Raw genomic sequence first — 21,555 nt, forward strand, 5'->3', positions numbered from 1 at the left:
GCTACATTGTATTAAAAATTCAAGTCGATCCATGCAGTGGTTCAAGAGTTACAAGCTTTTTAAAATTTAACTTCCATTATTTATTGCGGCCAAACCATGTGACTGAAAAAAACGTCTCAAGTAACGATTAAACATCCCCCCATGAGGAACACTTGTGTAAAGTTTCCACTCGATACCTCCACAAATTATGGAGGTGATTCCATTTCTAGTTTGAGATTTGAAAACGTCATAACTCTGAAACCACGTGTCGGATGACGTCGTGCTCGCTGACTTTTTTGTTTGTCATGGGTATCCGAATACGCATGCCAAGTTTGGGCTCGATCCGTTCAGCCGTTGCGGAGAAAAAGGGTTTTTTGTGTTTTTTCACGGAAAACAAGATGGCGGCCGAACCATGTGACGTATGACTTCGAAAATTTTCGCATTCTGAGTTTTTTTTAACTAAGCATCTGGGGGGAAAATCTCTTTTTCGGGGGAGAAAAACTGTGTTTGACGAATTCTAACCTCTTAACGTTAGCATTTTTGATATACTCAATACACATATTTTTTGTTCCCATTGCAGAGTTCTTTAGAATGAGCCATTCCTCAAATTTTTCCATTGAGCCCTTTCGGAGATACAGAGGGGCAAAGTTGAAGGTGTTTTACAAGATGGCGCCCATACCACGTGACCTATGACGTCATCATTAGCATTAAAAAATTCTACGAGCCTAGCCGATCATTTGATGAAAATTTCCTGTCAATCCGACCAGCGGTTGCTGAGAAACTTCATTATGAATTTTTCGGAGGTGCAAAATAGGGTGGAAGAATAATAATAATAATAATAATAAGAAGAAGAAAAACTCTAGCAGTAATAATTAATAGGTTACTCTCCATTTCATGGAGAGTAAACCTAATAAGAAAAACTCTAGCAGTAATAATAGGTTACTCTCCATTTCATGGAGAGTAAACCTAATAATTCATTTATTTTGTATAGCGCTTTTCATGAAGCCCAAAGGCGCTTTGACAGAGTGCAAAACATAATGCATAACAAAACATGAAAACAACAATTGCAAAAAGACAAGAATCAATAGGGAAATATTTAAAGCAAAAGGAGGGAGAAGGAGAAGTGATAGTCAGGGGTTAAATGCTGTGGGTTGAATGTTGAATGCAGTGCTGAACAGGTGGGTCTTGAGTGATGTTTTGAATGTGGTGAGTGAGGAGGAGTCTCTGATGGTGTGAGGTAGTGAGTTCCAGAGGGTGGGAGCAGCGATGGAGAAGGCCCTGTCCCCCCAGGATCTGAATTTGGTCCGGATGGGGGGGGGGGGGGTTCAGGAGGTTGGTACCAGCAGAGCGGAGGTTGCGGGTGGGAGTGTGTCTGGAGAGGAGGTCATCCAGGTAGGATGGGGTCAGGTTATGGAGGGCTTTGTAGGTCAAGAGGAGGATTTTGTACTGGATTCTCTGGAGGATGGGGAGCCAGTGAAGCTTGTAAAGGACGGGGGTGATGTGGTCACGGGTCCGGGAATGGGTAAGTAGACGGGCAGCGGAGTTCTGAATGTATTGGAGTTTATTGGTGATTGTTGAGGGTGAACCATAGAGGAGGCTATTGCAGTAGTCCAGACGGGAGGTGATGAAGGCGTGGATGAGGGTTTCTGCAGCCGTGGAGGAGAGGGATGAGCGGAGACGGGCGATGTTTTTCAGGTGAAAGAAGGCTGTCTTTGTGATCTGTTTAGTGTATTTGTCGAAGGAGAGGGTTTGGTCAAAGATGACGCCAAGATTCCGGATGAGAGGGGAGGTGGATACTGGGATACCGTCGATGTTGAGGGCAAAGTTATGGGTGGATTTTGTGAGCGTTTTTGGGCCAATGATGATTATTTCAGATTTATCACAGTTAAGTTTGAGGAAGTTGATTTGAAGCCAGGATTTTATTTCAGAGATGCAGTTTGTCAGGATAGAGTGGGTGTCGGTGGAGACGGACTTGGTGGAGATGAAAAGCTGGATGTCATCGGCGAAGCAGTGGAATTGGAGACCATGACGGCGGATTAAGTGACCGAGGGGGGACAGGTAAAGGATGAAGAGGAGGGGGCCAAGAACTGAACCTTGGGGGACACCTTGGGGGAGGGGAGCAGTGGGGGATTTGCAGTTATTGATGGAGATGAACTGGCATCTGTCAGAGGTATGATTTAATCCAAGAGAGGGCAGTGCCGGTAACGTTAAAGGTGGATTCAAGTCGGGTGAGGAGGATGGTGTGATCGATGGTGTCAAAGGCAGCGCTGATATATATTGTTACGGTACGCGGTTAAGGATGTTATATTTGCCGAGCGGAGGCTCTGCGACCGAACAGTTGTTCCCCGACTAAACCCGATTCACCCAGACGTTGGCCGTATCGCGCCACAGCTACTCAATCGGGAAAAGACTAAGACGACGAATGCAAAGAGGAAGAAGAAGAAGAAGACGTACAGAAGAGTAAAGGGGTTTATTATTATTTACACACATAAGCAAAAAGAGCAGTCACGTTTATTTACAGGGGACATGAGACGCAGGTGACACAGTGAAAATTACTAGCTTATACAGACTTAGTTACTACCCAGGACAGCACGAACAAAACAAACTCACGTAGGCAAAATGGGGAACTTGCAGGCAGGAATGGCTGGAAAGGATGAGCAGGTGGGATCACCGGGCACAGCAAGCAGGTCCACTCCGGGCGGGAAACGGGGAGCCGGCAGCTCCTTGTAATCCGCTTTACAGCGCACACCGCCAGGGCTTCACGCGGCTGGTTGAAACGGGGCTGCACTCCTCTGTTGTGTCTCTCGTGTAGCTTGTTTCGTAAAAGCTCCTCGGCTTTCTCTTGGACCCTTTCTTTTGTCGTGTCCCTCTCCACGCAGCTCAGCTCGTATTTTTCTTCCTCTCACTTCCCTTCCAGCGCGGGTCTCTCTCGCCCTTTCTTTCACTTCTCCTTTTAGCGCGGGACTGACACGCCCTCCACGGTTTCGGTACCGCCCTCTCCCCCGTGCTCTGTTTCGTGACCTTGTATGGTAATCCCACGGGCTTGTCTCCTTATTTGGGCATCGCGCCGACGGCACGCCCCTCGTGGCGAGCCACGGGCTTGTTTCCTTATTTGGGCATCGCGCCGACGGCACGCCCCTCGTGGCGAGCCATGGGCTTGTTTCCTTATTTGGGCATGGGGCTGCACAGCCCCGCCCTTCTTGGCGCGCCCTGGGCTTTCCTCTCCCTGGCGACCCTCGCCCCTCCTGTTCAAACAGAGCACGGAGCACATTTTCACTATAGCAGCGAATTGAGAGGGCGTGCACCCCATGCTTGTGAACTGCTTTACCCACAGATGGAGAGTTTGGCTGGGAAATGGAATTATTGAAGGGGAGCTATTCTCTATTGATTCGGTGCAATGGAGTGTCATTCTAATGGAAGATAAGGCCTTACTCTAAAACACATAATAAGATATAAGCTATCGAACAGGGGTATTCTATGATTGGCTGACGTGTTTGCTTTATGGACTAATTATGGGACGCCCTTTGACCTTTACACACTGGAGCAAGGAGGCTCAGAATAAAGCAATAATAATAATACACACTAAAAAAAAACACAATCCTCATATCCGCAACACTGCACCCTCCTCCTCTTAGGCACGGCTCGAGCCTACAACTTTTATTTAGTGTGACACGTAGGTGTAGTTCCCTCTACTTTTAACCTGACCCTGAGTGCGACAGTTTTAAAACATAGATAAATATGTCCCGCTGCTCCATTGCACCCTGCCTAACAGACTCACGCCCACAGCTAACCGAATTGCGGAATGGTCTTCAAACTACACACTGACGGTGGGGAGCATTATTTACAATGACGCTACTTTTATTTACAAAACTAACCCAGGACCTGTGATTGTTCTTTCTGGGGGGGGGAGACAGTCTGCTCTGCATCGACGCACCATTAAAGCACCCAAAACGCACCAATACACCCTCAAGCACCAATCGGTGCAGTCACCACAGTTCATCAATAAAAATAAACCAACAACCCCTAACCCTGCAGGTGGTCTCTTGCTCTTCGGCTCCCTCTGCTGGTTATTATTATTTCTTCCAGTTGTTGTCTTTTTCTTTTGCTGGCGGCCTATTTGAAATAAAATGCACCTAACGTGTCCGTTTTTATTTTCTTTATTTATGGCCCACAGGGCCGACTACGTGTGGTTCACCTGTGGGGCATCGGTGCCCTGTGGCCAAGGTCCGCCAGCAAGATTTCGGGCCCTCATGGCCGGTTCCAGCAGAGGGGCCATGCCCCAACCCATGGGGTCCATAAGTGGTGCTCGGCCACAGACATGTGGTCCATCATGTGGTGCATCGATGCAGACAGCTGGTTCTGGGAGTTCCGGGCGCACAATGGCGGACTCGCGCACGCTCCCCTCTGCGCCCAATGGCGCACAGGTCATGTGGGAGACAAAAGGGGGAAGACAAATGAGCGAGGGGTAAGGTCACAAGGGTACACATCAAACAAGGCAATGCAAGGCAAAATGCGTACGGAGGGCGAAGTGAGAAAGCTCGTCCCTACCATCCATCAACCCCCCTGTCACCTACACTACCCTTGCCCTTACCCCATATGTTCAAAAATCTACACATTTACAAATTCGTCGCTACTGTCACGTCTCCCCATATTTCCCTTATCAAATTCGTCACCACAATCCCTCTATCCAAAATTTGCCATCACCAATTCATCATCAATCCTCATAAGGAGGAAGAGATGGAACATCAAGCACAATGTCACACCCACGTCATGATGCGTCTCACAATCCAAAACATTTGCACATAAAAATAATTAAACATGGCATGGTGTGGAGGTACGTCATCTCAGGTGAGTGGATGCAGATGGTGCGAGGAGATTTTCATCCTAACTACTTTCTAAATGACTTTAACACACTTTACACTACCCGGGGTCTTTCCCTGCCAATCCATTGGCCACTTACTCTATGGGTTCTAAAAACCAATTCCCATTGACCAAACTGTGGTGCTTCTCAATTTGGGGTCTCACTCCCCTGATTCATCTCCCGGTGCCCTTGCACAATTTCTGGGCTGTGACGTGTAGCTCTCCCAGCAGGTCTACCCACCTGCACACCTCCACCACTGCAGTTGCCACCCGAGCTTACCTAGCTCCTCACCCTAACCTAACTAACTGGGGAAGGCCCCTCCTGGCTCTGTCACCCCTTGGTGCCCTCTGGCACTGGGCTACCCGGGTCCGTCCTCCGGATCCTCGGGCCCCATCCAGAACAACTCTACCGGCTCCCAGAGCCCACCTGCGGCCTCACCTGGCCGACATCCTTACAGTGGTGGAGTGCCCAAACCAACTACACACACTAACAGGCTACACGCCCAGCCATTTCCACAACACTAATGCACCCATCCAAATGCCATTCTCTCACCCGCACCACAGATGCCAATATCCAACCACAATTTACCTATACCCTCTACCTAACACTTACACTACCCGCCCCGGGTATTCGTGATGGGGGTCCATCCTTCCCCCATTCACACCTCCGCACCATCCACTCCACTCCACAATTTCCACCATACTCACTCCACGACCATCCATTCCAATACTCCAGATATTCCACACTCCATGTATTCCACACTCCATGTATTCCACACACCTGTTGGTGCACACCTGTGCACTCACACCTGGTGCCACCTGCACCCTCCTCCTCTCCTGGACCAATTGGTCAACACAACGCACAATCACCTTCTCTCACTCAAACACTGCTCCATACACCTGTTCAGTCACACACCTGTGCAATCACACCTGTTCTTCACACACTTTTCACAATACACTTCTGAATTCACCTCCAACACTCACACGGCATCATCTAAACTACCTGTTGCCCTGCTAACTTAGTGCTCCCCGTCTTCCCTTTAAACTAAGCACATACCACATCATTATCATCCACTCCAAACTACCTGCGTCCCCACTACAGGTATCAGTCACTAACTAAACTTAACGTTACCTAATGTCATCTCTCTAGATCCCTACACACGATATATCCTAACCCTCCCGGGCTAGTTTTCACTGCCATCAACCCCATAAGACTAGTGCTCCTTTGCCCCCCACTGTGAGGGATGGTGGATTGGCCATCCCATCACATGGGGCATCTCTTACTATAAATTTTGCTCATCAAATTTCAACCAATCAAAAATTTGCCAATCACTCTACCAATCATCTGCCAATCATCACTCTGCCAATCCTTTGCCAATCATCAAATTTTGTTTTTCTAATTTCGGGGCCAAAACACTATTCTCGTCATCAGTCTTCTCACTAGTGCCTCTCGGTGCGCCAATTCACTTCCAAAGCTCGGCTTCGTAAAGCCGAGCAATGAATGCGGGTGGTTTGGTGCCGGCGGCTGGATACGTCCGCATTCGGTGCAGGGAAGGACGCTTACCCGGGCCGAGATCCCACGCACCATCTCGGCACAGAGCCGTCCAATGGCCCGATCTCGACCTGCCGGAACGTCTCAACAAAAAGGGGTCACCATGACGACCCTTCCTATCGGGCTGCCCGCTCCGCCTAGTGGAGCACGGACGCGGCCGTTCAAAGCGATGCCCAGCGTGGATCGCGTACGGCGGTCCTTTCGAACCCGCCGTGGTTCGGATCCCCGCTGGTCCTCGCGGCACGCGAAGCTGCCCGACGCGCACCGAGGGCCCGATTCGGCTATAAGTCGCTCTAACCGCTAACCCGGTTACCGTCGATGCCTCACCTACATGCTTACACCCCGCAGCCCGTTCCTTGCTCATACACCCAGCTGTTCCCATGCTCCTCGTCATTGCACCTTCTCTTCCACACCCAGGTACACTCATTCCGCTCACAGACTTGGTCACACACCTGACCACCGAACACCTTGGCACACATTCGTCGTTCGCACACCTCACCAACACTCCTCTTTGCGCCCCTCCTCGGTCACCTCCTCTGTGACAACCACAGGTGTGCTCTCACTCGCACACCCAACTACGTGCCTCACTACCAACTCAAGTGTGCATTCCCACAAACGCTCTACCATTCCAGGTGTGCATCCTTCCATTCCAGGTGTACATCCTCTCTCACCTGTCACAACCAACTCATGCTCCGTGTCACTCTTACTACTTTCACCACCACTCTTGACAGCGCACTCACCCTTACTCTCGACAGCGCACTCTTTCCCCATGCACCCGTCCGTTACACACCTTTCTCACGCATCCTCTTGCGCACACTCTCCCGTTACTTCCTCCGTAACACTCACCACAGGTGTACACTTTCTTGTTACATCCTCTGTAACACTCCTCACTACGCGCTTCCATGTGCTCCCTCGCACACGCGCTACGACTGACTCACTCTCGACAGCACACTCACTCCTTGGCGCGCACTTTTTCCTCACACACCCCAGAGTCGGACATTCTCGCACACCTCCTCCTTCGCACACCAGACCTGTCGCACACTTCACCAACGGCCTCTCACGAACACCCGGATCCAAATCAACCCCCAAGCCGACTGAAGCTTTCCTCACATCATATACAAATTCCACGTATATCGCCACTCACCTTGGCACCTCGTCTCCGCACCTCCTTCACCACCTGCAAACTCTTTATTTGGTTAGTGAGCACACCATTATGAGTTGAGCACCGACCTTGTACATATTCCATCACCTCCTCCTGTATTTCTCTCTTAGTTTCTGTCCGTCCCTTCTTAATTTCACTCACCTCTTCTTCCACTTCCTCTAATTTTTGCTTCACCTCTTTTATTTCCCGGTGCGTCTCCTCAAGTTCGTCCGCTAAGGCTATTTTGACCGTTTCTATGTGCGTCCTCACCTCTCGGTCCTTCGTCTCCATTACTTCTGTCACCTCTTCCAACCTCGTTGTCAGTCCCTCACGTACCATCTGACATTGCCTCTGTGTCGCTATCAAGTCATTTTTAATGTCGTTTTGTGTCGCTTTTAACCCTCCTAGTACCGCAGTGTTCCTTCCAACCTGCTCCACTAACTCCGTCTGTCCCACCGTCAGCTGTTCCACCTCCTCCGTCAGATCTTCTATTCCCCCTTGTAACTTTGCCGTCCCATTTCTCACCTCTTTCTCTATACGCTTTTCGCCTCGCTTTACCTCCTCGCGTACCCCCGAGACCTCCTCACTTACACCTCGTCGTATCTCCTCTTTCATCTCCTCCCTCTCTTTTGTAGATGCCACCCTCATCTGTCCCAATTCATCCCTCTGAGCATCCAATTTGGTTTCTACCCCGATTTTCACCTCCTCTATCTGCTCTCCCATTTGTTTAATTTCTCGGGCGGATTGCTCCTCTATCTCCCGCAATTTGCCTTCCATCCTATTTTCTAACCCCATTAACCCATTTTTCACCCCCTCTATCTTATTCTCCTGGGCAGCCATTCTATTTTCCACCCCCGTTAACCCATTCTTTACCTCTTTTATCCCGTTGTCTAACCCCTCACCGGTACCCCTCGCTTCGTCCCTCATTACCCCCAATTGCTCACTCTGAGCCCTCGCTTCGTCCCTCATTTTGTCCATAAGGGCCCCCATCATTCTGCTTTCCATTTTCTCACTATCAGCCCTCCTTCTGTCTTCCATTTGTTCCATACAGTCGTTTTTTTCTTAATTTCCACCATGAATTGGGCCATGAAGGCTTGCATTTGGACCGCGCTCATTGGTTCCGCGGCCGTGGCCCCCTCAACCACGTGCGCGAGAGCGCCATTTTGTGCGCCTGATACCCCCTCAACCACACCTTCTTTACTCTCCTCCACCCTTTCCTCCACATACATTTCCCCGAGGTCCTGGGTCGATTCTACCCCGTCTATCTGTATCTCTCCCACCGGCATCCCGTCGCCTTGACCAGCCATGGCGCGATTTCAAAATTCGGGTTTTGCTTTACAACACAAATTTCCAGCAGCTCGTAATTTTGAGCGCGTTAAGCGCGCTTCGGGTCCGTATCTCACTCCCCGACACCAATTGTTACGGTCAATAGTACAATTGGTGTTCCAAAATTTGGGCTAAATAAATTTAGTCCCAGGTTCGAATCCCAACTCCTGACTACCAATTTGTTACGGTACGCGGTTAAGGATGTTATATTTGCCGAGCGGAGGCTCCGCGACCGATCAGTTGTTCCCCGACTAAACCCGATTCACCCAGACGTTGGCCGTATCGCGCCACAGCTACTCAATCGGGAAAAGACTAAGACGACGAATGGAAAGAGGAAGAAGAAGAAGAAGAAGTACAGAAGAGTAACGGGGTTTATTATTATTTACACACATAAGCAAAAAGAGCAGTCACGTTTATTTACAGGGGACATGAGACGCAGGTGACACAGTGAAAATTACTGGCTTATACAGACTTAGTTACTACCCAGGACAGCACGAACAAAACAAACTCACGTAGGCAAAATGGGGAACTTGCAGGCAGGAATGGCTGGAAAGGATGAGCAGGTGGGATCACCGGGCACAGCAAGCAGGTCCACTCCGGGCGGGAAGCGGGGAGCCGGCAGCTCCTTGAAACCCGCTTTACAGCGCACACCGTCAGGGCTTCACGCGGCTGGTTGAAACGGGGCTGCACTCCTCTGTTGTGTCTCTCGTGTAGCTTGTTTCGTAAAAGCTCCTCGGCTTTCTCTTGGACCCTTTATTTTGTCGTGTCCCTCTCCACGCAGCTCAGCTCGTATTTTTCTTCCTCTCACTTCCCTTCCAGTGCGGGTCTCTCTCGCCCTTTCTTTCACTTCTCCTTTTAGCATGGGACTGACACGCCCTCCACGGTTTCGGTACCGCCCTCCCCCCGTGCTCTGTTTCGTGACCTTGTATGGTAATCCCACGGGCTTGTCTCCTTATTTGGGCATCGCGCCGACGGCACGCCCCTCGTGGCGAGCCACGGGCTTGTTTCCTTATTTGGGCATCGCGCCGACGGCACGCCCCTCGTGGCGAGCCACAGGCTTGTTTCCTTATTTGGGCATGGGGCTGCACAGCCCCACCCTTCTTGGCGCGCCCTGGGCTTGCCTCTCCCTGGCGACCCCGCCCCTCCTGTTCAAACAGAGCACGGAGCACATTTTCACTATAGCAGCGAATTGAGAGGGCGTGCACCCCATGCTTGTGAACTGTTTTACCCACAGATGGAGAGTTTGGCTGGGAAATGGAATTATTGAAGGGGAGCTATTCTCTATTGATTCGGTGCAATGGAGTGTCATTCTAATGGAAGACAAGGCCTTACTCTAAAACACATAATAAGATATAAGCTATCGAACAGGGGTATTCTATGATTGGCTGACGTGTTTGCTTTATGGACTAATTATGGGATGCCCTTTGACCTTTACACACTGGAGCAAGGAGGCTCAGAATAAAGCAATAATAATAATACACACAATAAAAAAAAACACAATCCTCATATCCGCAACAATATATTGAAAACTTTAATAACTGTTGTCTTTGTCTTGATCCGTGAGGATTTAAACAATTAGTGGGAAGAGGCCATCATTGGAGGTTTGTCATTGCCTTTAAACAGCAACAACAAATGACATTTATTAATCCTGAGAATTAAATCGAGTGATAAAAAATTTTTTTAAACAAGATGCCAGCGATAACTCGCCTACTCTTGAGAGAAAGACATCTCATGAACAACTGGAAGTCCATTTAGACTTCCACAGGAGCATACACAACAAACAGACTTAACAAGGTGCCACCAGATTTTAGAGGAGGGAGACAAGTTTGAAAGTTCATTCTTGAGGTTGGACAGAGGTTGTTTTCTGGCTCTCTTGAGAGTGGACACACACTTGCTGGAGACGTTTTAGAATGCAATGAGATTGCCTTTGGTTATACTTGCCTTCCAGGAAGAGTAGGCAAGTTGTTTCAGAGATGAAATGCCATGGCTGGTGAGAGATTTACCGACACCCAGTCAATTGGCATGGTGACAATTGAAATCGCCACATATACGGAAGAGAGAGTTGGGTTGAGTGATTAAAAGTTTGTCCATGTTGTCTGAGAGAGATGTAGATGGAATCGTCACTGTTTGGAGGATGGTACAACACATAGACAAACAAGAGGTGGGAGCGGAGGGGAAGTCTCAGCTAGAGGTACTCCTTGGGTTCAGAGGTGTAAGATCAGTCCAAGGGCAGTGAGAAATTTGAGTTATTGATGTAAGGTGCAACTCAGTCGGCTAGGCGTAGTTCAGGCCTATCAAATCAGAGGAGACAATAATACGACTTCCTTGCGAGCATTTAAAAGGAAGTCGGTGCAGGTGTGTACCGATGAAAGTCACTTCTTGAACGGACCTTTTGAAAAACTGCCATCAGGGAGACGCTTTCATGTAAGGACGATGAAGAAGAACATTTTCAAAAAGTAATTTGTACCATGTGCAAATTCAAATGCTAAATTCAAATTCCGAGCCATTTTGCTGTTTCGTCCATCTTCCTATTTTATATCTTTTTATTTTGTTTTCTTATTCCCTTTGTCTTTTATGTTTTTATGATGGTTAACTTACGGTGTCACCAAAGTATAATTTCCCAGAATATGGGACAATAAAGATTATTATCATTATTTTTATTATTATTATTATTATTATTATTATCTATCTATAATTCCATTAATCTCTGTGTGTATGTGTGTATGTGTGTATGTGTGTATGTGTGTATGTGTGTTTGTATGTTTGTCTGTGACCGCTGTTTCTCGACAACCACGGGTCCGATATACTTTAAACTTGCCAGGTATATTGCTGGGGACCCGAGGATGTGCCTTTTCAAGGTTTCATATTAATCGGAGAAGTAGTTACCGAGCTATGGCGATTTCTTTACCAAACACTGCAAGCCGTTCGCTTTGGACCAAACCATTGCATGTAAATAGAGGGGGGGGGGTTCTGTGGTCGTTGCGAATGGACCAAACCATTCATGTAAATAGAGGGGGGGGGGGGTTCTGTGGTCGTTACTGCCACGTGGTTTCAAAGTTTTTTTTTGTTGTTGTTGTTTGCACGCATGTTTTTTTGCACCCACGTACGGGCACGCCCTAGGATGTTTACACACACACACCCCTACACAAATTTTTTTTTTTTTTTTTTTTTGGCAAGGAACGGGCACCCACGTACGGGCACGTCCTAGCTTATATATAGTACGGGCATGCCCTAGTTATTATAATACGTAACTGGGCAGAGACACTAAGGATTCAGGAATGTCCTGTGCGAGGAAGGATTATGTTAAACAGATGATGTCTGGTTTATCGGCAGCGGCCTGGATTGAGAGTTCTGTCAGGTTGGAGCGGAGACCTTGGATGTATGGCGTCCACAAAGTTAGGGATTGGGGGTTGGGGTGGGAGGGGTGTGGTTTAACAGGTGTAGAAAATATATATCTATCTATAATTCCAGTAATCTCTGTGTGTGTGTATGTCTGTGTGTTTGTCTGTGACCGCTGTTTCTCGACAACCACGGGTCCGATATACTTGAAACTTGCCAGGTATATTGCTGGGGACCCGAGGATGTGCCTTTTCAAGGTTTCATATTAATCGGACAAGTAGTTACCGAGCTATGTCCAAAAAACGATTCAACCAATCAGAGAGCAGCGAGTTATCACGTGTGCCGAACGTGGCGAACAGACTCTGCCTCGGACGGCACATTTGAGAGCGTATTCATTTATTTCATGTTGGCAAACTATGTTGGCGTTAAACTATGTTTTAAAACTAATTAAAACTAATTTGCTATTCTTTCGCTTTCCTGCGCGTTTGTGCACGCTATGGCGATTTCTTTACCAAACTCCGCAAGCCGTTCGCTTTGGACCAAACCATTTCATGTAAATAGAGGGGGGGGATTGTCACCGTACTCGCAAGCCGTTCGCTTTGGACCAAACCATTCCATGTAAATAGAGGGGGGGGATTGTCACCGTACTCGCAAGCCGTTCGCTTTGGACCAAACCATTTCATGTAAATAGAGGGGGGGGGATATAATTTTAGATATATATATAGTACGGGCATGCCCTAGTCTATCTATAATGCCAGTAATCTCTGTGTGTATGTATGTATGTATGTATGTCTGTATGTCTGTGACCGCTGTTTCTCGACAACCACGGGTCCGATATACTTGAAACTTGCCAGGTATATTGCTGGGGACCCGAGGATGTGCCTTTTCAAGGTTTCATATTAATCGGACAAGTAGTTAGCGAGCTATGTCCAAAAAACGATTCAACCAATCAGAGAGCAGCGAGCTATCACGTGTGCCGAACGTGGCGAACAGACTCTGCCTTGGACGGCACATTTGAGAGCGTATTCATTTATTTCACGTTGGCAAACTATGTTGGCGTTAAACTATGTTTTAAAACTAATTAAAACTAATTTGCGATTCTTTCGCTTTCCTGCGCGTTTGTGCACGCTATGGCGATTTCTTTACCAAACTCCGCAAGCCGTTCGCTTTGGACCAAACCATTTCATGTAAATAGAGGGGGGGGATTGTCACCGTACTCGCAAGCCGTTCGCTTTGGACCAAACCATTTCATGTAAATAGAGGGGGGGGGGATTGTCACCGTACTCGCAAGCCGTTCGCTTTGGACCAAACCATTTCATGTAAATAGAGGGGGGGGATATAATTTTAGATATATATATAGTACGGGCATGCCCTAGTATTTTTAAATGAGACTGCACCACAAAATAGGGGGAAGCAAATAGGTTGAGGGGGCAGATTTTGTGGAATTTAGTGCATAGGATGAGCGGGTGGTGTGAGGAGTCAGGCTGCTAGTGGAGTGGAGGGGCATGAAGCTTTGAGGGAGTATGGTGGGGTGGAAGCGGCAGGATTGGACATTAAATGGAGGGATGCTGATTCCAAATTCCCAATTTTGACAAACGGACAGAACGATCATGGGACGGGAGATGATATATTTTGTTGAAGGCATGAACAAACGTGGTGCTGTACGTGCGGGTGAATGGTTGGTGGACCAAGTGCTGAGCTGACAAACAGTTTTGGAAAATATTATTTGTGAAGAAGAACTGAAATCAGTCATGGTGAAGAAGAACACATGTAGCATTTCTAATGGCGATTTTACGGTTAAAATGCACTTTTAGATACTTTTAAAGGAAGAAGAAGCATTTCTATTTCATGAAGATTCAACTTGTAGATATTGAGAAAAGAGGGAGAGGGAATGCATAACCGGAAGTAGGCAGAAAAAAATTCAAGTAGGAATAAGATCCTCATGGAATGAAAAATAAAGATGTTTATTTTGTTTTGATGTTTTGACATGAGGAGGGGAAATAGGATAATGTTGACGAGGTAGAAGTAAGATATTTGGGAGGAGGAACATGGAGACAAATAATTTTCTAATTTTCTATCCAAGAAGTGCTGTGTTAGGCATTCAACAATACAAAACATATTCAAGAAATAGCACAAACAACGTACGATTTAACATGAAATATTGCATGAGATGTAACAGCAACACCTCGGCAAAGCTATAACATAAAAACACGACGAATCCGGTTCGGAAAACTTAGCTCTAGTGAGGTGGAAAAGGGAGTTGCACATTTGCCCCAAATGTGTGAAATCCCTGAAATTCCGGAAGAAGGATTTAATTTTCAGTTAATTAGCTAATTATCGCACCACCTGGATGGAAATTTTAAAAAGGGCTTTGTTAGTCTTTGTGCATCGACATCATGAATCATCGTCCAAGTTTTAAAACGATCCGTTGAGCTGCCTCGGAGGAGTACGGGAAAACGAAAAAATGTTAATGGAAGAAGGAAGAAAGGAAGGACGGACTGACTGAAGGATATTGTTATGGCTTTAACAAGGAAGGAGGGAAGGATGGTCTGAATGAAGGATATTGTTATGGCTTTAACAGTTCATCTTGACTCCATCGTAGACGAGCTGAAAAAGCTAACTTGGTATGTTTTGGATGAGCTATTTGTGTAACAAGTTAATTGCAAATTATTTTTTATTTATTTGATTCTATATCATAATTTTACAACAATTTCGATTTATCTAGAAATATTCAGAAATATCCTTCCGATGTTTCTGCAGCATGTTGTCTATTCCATGCAAGGTGCTGTTCCCTCCAAATGGCACAATGTGTTGAACCCTTTGTGTGGTACATTTTACGCATTGTTATTTTCCCATCTCATCGATTTTCACAACCATCACACATTACAAAAACAAAATGGCCTTATAAATAATTTTTTGTTCTTATTCCATTTACTTTATAAATAATTTATGTTTTTTTGTTTCTTGTTTACGGGTTGTTTGTGTTCATTTTGCACCACTTATCAGAATGCTAAACTCTCAAAGGTCAATGCAGTATGGCAGCCCCTCTCTAAAGCTTCGCATGCTGTCACTTCTGTCAGTTTCCCAATCAACCACACCAGCCCTGTTTCTACATCTCCTGCTGCCATTAACTCTTCACTTTCTTCAAACACTACACAGGCTGCTGGCACTCTGACCCATAGATGCTGGTTCCCTAAAGCTGACGCCACGCACTTGCTTGATGTCCTCAACACCGCGGTAATGTCTAAATGCGTTCCAGACAAGTTCACCATGCAAAGTGAGCCACACAATTCAGTGGAAATTGTGACCTCACTCATCTCTCCGCTATGTTCCACGACTCACACGCATGGCTTGCACCTACCACCAAAATCCACTGTGACTACGCAGTCCAACACAGGTCCTGCCTCGACCATCGGGGAACTGCCTGGGACACCAACACCTCCAGCACCGTTTCCGAGCTGCCTTCGGCCACGGTTCTCAACTGAAACACTGATGGAGCAAAAGGACACCACCATCTGCACCACCAACACCAGCCGATTTTCCTCAATAACAGTTTCTTCATTGAAACGACCGGTGCTGCCTTCAAATGTTAGTCATTGGATGTCTCTTTGTCTGAATACAGTTTAATAGCAAATTTCAATTCTCGATGAAAGCTGCTACCTTATTCCTGCAGGAATGCTGTATAAATCTGCTTGTGTGAAATGGCAACTAATTCTCCAAACGTTGCAATAATTTCAAAAAGGATATTCTGTGCTGCTAACACCATTAGTGCTACTGTGGTTATAGCTGTACTACTGACCCGAGGAGGGATATACTATTGAGCAGTGAGTATATATTTGAGTGTGAGCATGAATACTTTGTGGATGACTACAGTGCAGCGTTTTGTACATTTTAATACATCTTATGGATGCAGTATTCTTTCAGACACTAAATACATCACTGAAAGTCTCTTTCATGAGCCTCGACTTCATATGCAAAAAAATGAATCATTTATATGCTCTTTATTCTGACCTAAATGCTGTTGATGTTGTTTTCATTGACTTGCCTCTCTACTATCAAAAAGTTTCAGAACAGGCCGAAGCACTGATTTTTATCTCACCTGGAACGGAGTTCCTGGGAGCTTATGCGATGGCGCATCGTCCGTCCATCAGTCCGTAAACACTTGAAACTTCTTCTCCGAAACCGCTGATGGGATTGTGACCAAATTTGGCACAAATTATATTTTTATGTTGTGACAGGTTTTTTCACGGCATTAAAAATATCTGGGTCTAAGGGGGTCTACCGGGGGTCAAAGTGGGTCCAGGTTTGACCCCCCCCAAAATAGGAATTTGCTTTTTCCTCTGAAACTACACGCACTATTTCGATGAAACTTGACGACAACCTTCATCACCCGTGTTTTACTAAAGTTTGTTCATGGCATTTAAAAAAAAATCGGTCCGTGAGGGTCCACTGGGGGGTTGCCCACAAAATAGGTATTTGCTTTCTTCTCTGAAACTACACATACAATTTCGATGAAACGTGTCCACAATATTCCGTTCATCACGAGTGAAGTACCAACGGTTGTTGCCAGCATTAAAAAAAAATCAGGGTCTATGGGGAGGGCATGTTGGTATTTGCTCTTTTCTCTGAAACTACACACACAATGTCAATGAAACTTCAACCACAACCTTAATCACCCGTGATGTACCAATGTTTGTTCAAGGCATTACAAAAATTGTGGTCTGAGGAGGTATACGGGTTGGGTGAAGGAGCGGGTTGTCTCCCAAAATAGGTATTTTTTGTTTGTTTGATTAAAGTCTGATGATTATGTTAGTATGATTCTACATGCTGTCATGTCTTCTAGCAACCATTGAAATTGGTTTAAAATACCTTTATTCAGTGCAATATACTGTTCATTCTACCAGGTGAGCATCAGGGGTATTGCCCCTATGTTTAACTAAAATTGCTTAGTCTTCGCCAAATTACAGTGTTACCATGAAACAAATCAAATAAAAATCCAGAAAGACATTTCCAACTACATGTTTAGTGATATAGATCACATAGCGTGGAGCATATCCTGTTTAAAAGTTTGAGCTGAAAGCCCATAATTGACATCAAAAAGAAGTAAATTCAAGTAGACCCAGTAGGCAAGTGTTACCCTGTTGCTTGAGCAGCATATATTACTCAAGTTCATTTCTGGTGTAGTTTATATCGACTAATCTCTTGAACGCTCACATCAATTACAGTATGTGCTCCAAACACTTCATTAACTCAGTGTTTATCATGTGTGAATAAGTCCATGCCTTTTATGACGTGCTGATTTTGCTAGTCTGGGCTAAATATTCCACTCCTTACCTAGAACCAGTTACAGTTTGGCTTCCTTCTTTGACATGATCACACATCTTGATGAACAGGATATCTCAAAAAGTTGTGGATGGATTATGACAAAATTCGGTGGATGAGTTGCTTAGATGATACGAACAAGCCAGTTAGATTTTGGTTCAGGTCTAGATCCAGATCCGGTCTATCAGTGGATACAAAACGTAAACTGTTCGGCTTGGTGGAGGTATGCGCTCTACCGAGTGCCGTTCTAGTTAAGTTTGTAACCGTCCCTTGACATCCTGACTTTCAAAGTTACCTTGATTATTTGTTTGTAGAATGCTACTTTTATTGTAGAATGCATTTAAATTTGCTCCATATTTAATTTTCACAATGCTATTTCGGTGACCAATTCATCCTTGCATCATGTTGAACAGTATCTGATGAACATAAACCATCTCAAATTATTTATCGGCCTCGGCCTCAATCTTGTATACAACAACAACAACAACAACAACAACAAAAAAAAAAAAAAAAAAGGCTTTACTATAAAAGGGAAATTGTATTTTTGTTTGTTTATATATTTATATATGCTTCAAAAACGAAAAATAACGACTGAACCAAATCCAAACAAATTTTGCACGTTGCGTAAGGGAACCCCAAGTCTGGTTTCTGCCAGGGTAGCATATCTGGGGAAGGGAATTCAGGGTGGGAGAAGACCCCAATTATCTCTATTTAAATGTATATCGTATGACACCACCCGGTGGTAGCCAGTATTACAAATCATCTTCTTCTTGTATAAATAAATTTTGAACAACTTAACAATACGCATTATGGTGATGTTGAAATATGAATGAGAACAATATGAAATCTTTTAAAATGTTTCATTTCACTCATTTTAAGTGGAGGTACAAAGCAAAGCATGAGAACCTGCTTAACTGTGAGAATCTGACTGATTGTAAGCCCGCCTTCCCTCCTGCAGCCTGACGAGCACACAGAGAAGGGTCCAGGCGGTGGGTCGGAACACCAAACGACCACCCCTACTCTTGCATCGGACCATATCTTGGCCTCTTTCTCTACCCCACCTCTGCTCGACACTGGCACTTCCCTCACACTGGATGACTTCATCCCTCCCCACCTGCAGCGAAAGCTCACTCGCACACCCTCCCCACTTGGTGCACAGCCCCCTGAGCCAGATTCCACACCCTCCTCACGCACAGCCAGCGAGTGTTCTGGCATCCTGGAAGAGCTACTTGCACCTCTCAACTGTGGCCCACATGACCACTCACTCACACCATCCCCCACCCTCACTGAGGAAGCTGCACATGTAAATAGCCGAGCATGTTTTCTCCCGTGGAGTCGCTGCCTACTAATGAGATACCTTTGAATGGCTGCTTTTGGACAGCTTTATTGTTATGCAGAGGACGATGTCCTGTCCTCATGTCTAACGTGACAGACTCATGGCTGAAAAGCCAATGCTTGCTCTTAGCATGCCTTCCTTGGTGCTCTTTCTCCGAGTGTTTACCTCACCCAAACTCAGTCCTTAAACCTGCCTTATGTAGTCATCTTTGCACAATCTCAAACAGCCTTCCATTAATCAGCAGTTTGGCTTACCACTTTCTTTAGCCGCATTCACATCAGCGATTGACTTAAGTATGTGTAGTTTGTTTGTGTTTATTCTGATTATCATGTGTGTTTATTCGTGTGTATTTATGTTTCATGCGTGAAACATCATGTGTGTTTATTCTGGTTATCCAAAATGACACACCAGATTACCCTCCCTAAATCTAAGCTGAATGGTCACCTCTATCCCTTCATCCCTCTGTCCTCTTGTGTGTGGAACCAACTCTCCTTGTCTGATGGCTTGAGCCCCTACCTGCAGTGTTTCAAGATTGCTGCCCTTCATGCTTTTTCCCAAATACACCTCTGCTCTCCTTTACTCTCGCTGAACACCACTCATCCACTTTCCTCTTTGCCACTCATCCATTCATTTGCAATGTCTTTGTGTCTTGGTCTTCTTTGATCCCCTGTCTGTCTGGGAACCTGCTTCCCTTTGTCATTTAGCTCCTCCATGATCCAAGATTTCTTTTCCCCAAAAAATCACAAGAATATCCAGTTTTTTGGTGGCCTCTTTTTCTACGCTACATACTTATCCTCTTTAGGGAATCGCAGGTATCATAACTGCTATCAGGACACTTGCATCGCCAGTGTGTACATTTATGCAACATTCTATCGAACGTTTTGACCTCGTCTTTTGGACTCCCAATGAGACGTTTGGAGATAAAGCATCATTTGGTCGTTGTGTCCTAAAAGGTGTCGTGCAAGATGATGATGTACACACAAACCATGGATTGCAAAAGAAAGGAAGCAGCCACATATCTCATTTGTTGCATTGACTAATTCGGTGCTGTAAGGATTTCATGAAATTCATAAAATAGGTCGATTTGTTTCTGGTGGCAGCTCTCTACAACAGGCAGACCAGAGATGTTTCCATCGTTTCATACAGCAGTGGAAATCACAGCATACATGGCTGACTGGGTGGTGTATTTGGTTCATTTTAATGAATGTATTTATGACCACCACTTCAATATCACTTTTGTTTAACATAAATAAAGTACAGCTATAAATGTACGGAACACTTACTAATTTCTGTAGACAAGGACTTTAAACAGTCTTGCATGTTGAACTTTCCAAGCCTTGTTTTCTAATTTGACATTAAATAACTTTGCAGCTACTAACAGTTTGAATAAGCCTAACACCAGCCTGCTTGTGCAGCCAAGATGAATGAGTAAGTGAACTTATTGGTGTTGTTGATTTGTTTAAGAAACCCACTCCATGTTTAATTTCCATGTGATTTGTTGACAGAATCTTTCGCCAAGTGGAAAGTTTGCTTCAATTCCATCAACTAGTGATGGGCAGCCAAGATCGCCATCAACACAAGGTGGACCGGCCACCGGAGGTCAGTATCCATAGTAAGGCAAGAGGGGATGGAGTGAGAATGCTTAGTTATGATTTTCCTATCGAATAAATTCCAGAGCCTGGTGTTGGCTTAGCGGTTAGGGTGCTGGCTTGGGATCCTAGGATCCTGGGTTCGAATCCCGGTCATCGCTGAATTAACGCCAGGGGGTTTGACTCACACTGTCATCCCTCTGAGGTCGGCAAATTGAGTACCAGTTCACTGGTAATTCCCTGTGTGTCACAAGAGGCGACCAACAGGGTTGGTGGCAGGAAGGGCATCCGGCCATAAAACATCGCTTCAAAAAGGGGACCATGGTGCCCGAAAAAGGCCAACCCCTGCTCTGCGGGGGGAAATGGCCTCCAAAGGTGGTTCTATCGAATAAATTCCATGTTGTTAAATCAACATCGTCGAGTCTCGTGGAGGGTGGTCCAATAGTGAAATAACATCCAAGAACTCAGATTTATTGTCCTTGTAGAGAGTGGTCTTATCTGCCATATGAAACACAATATAACTTTGTGTTTGTGTACAGACGTCTGTCCCCTTTCATAAGGGTGGGGTTTAAAGGCCGATATTTTAACACGAATGTGTGTTCACTATGGTCTATTTTTGAGGATAAAACAAACTCAAAAAACATTTTCCATAAAAGAGTAGTTATCGTCTCTTCTATTGGAATTGTAGACGGTGGCTTGCAAACCGAGCCTCATGCGTGGTGTACAGAAGCGTTTTTTTAAATAACAATGAATACAAGGTGCAGGAAGGTGGCATTCGCTGCATGTGATGTGCAACGCTTGTAGAGTAAAACGAGTGTTCATTCACATCCATATAATCTACTATAAAAGAGAGATGTTGGTCTGTCTGTCTGTGTGTCGCCATTTTTATCAGAGATGGCTGAACGGATCTTCGTCAAACTTTCAGAGGTTCATCAGTGAGTGCCTGGGTTGTTTTAGGCAAAAAAAAGTATGAAAAAAAAAGTTCGGTTTTTTGGGATTTCGCTCGATATCGCTCGCTAGTGCCTAAATCGCTCGAGAGTGCCTAAGCATTTTTAAAATTAATGACAGTTATATACAAGTACACATTCGCAAAAATAAATACAAAACAACC

General features: G+C 45.6%; 1 protein-coding gene across 24 annotated transcripts in view; it reads left to right on the forward strand.

Moving 5' to 3' along the window:
• The window catches only part of LOC137417608 (vinexin), a 361,763-nt gene that overhangs the window by 174,412 nt on the left and 165,796 nt on the right, over window positions 1–21,555 (forward strand). For 20 of the 24 annotated variants that reach the window (XM_078776281.1, XM_068103523.2, XM_078776283.1 and 17 more), the window contains 2 exons: window positions 18,478–18,822; window positions 20,361–20,454. In XM_078776281.1, the coding sequence (XP_078632407.1) occupies window positions 18,478–18,822; window positions 20,361–20,454 (439 nt within the window). Of the gene's footprint in view, window positions 1–15,329; window positions 15,786–18,477; window positions 18,823–20,360; window positions 20,455–21,555 lie in introns of those variants that run through there. The other 4 variants (XM_068103528.2, XM_068103529.2, XM_068103530.2 and 1 more) reach the window with 2 other exon arrangements.

Source organism: Myxine glutinosa, chromosome 4 (assembly GCF_964187855.1).
Source record: "Myxine glutinosa chromosome 4, kmMyxGlut1.1, whole genome shotgun sequence".
In the NCBI taxonomy this organism is placed as follows: Eukaryota; Metazoa; Chordata; class Myxini; order Myxiniformes; family Myxinidae; genus Myxine; species Myxine glutinosa.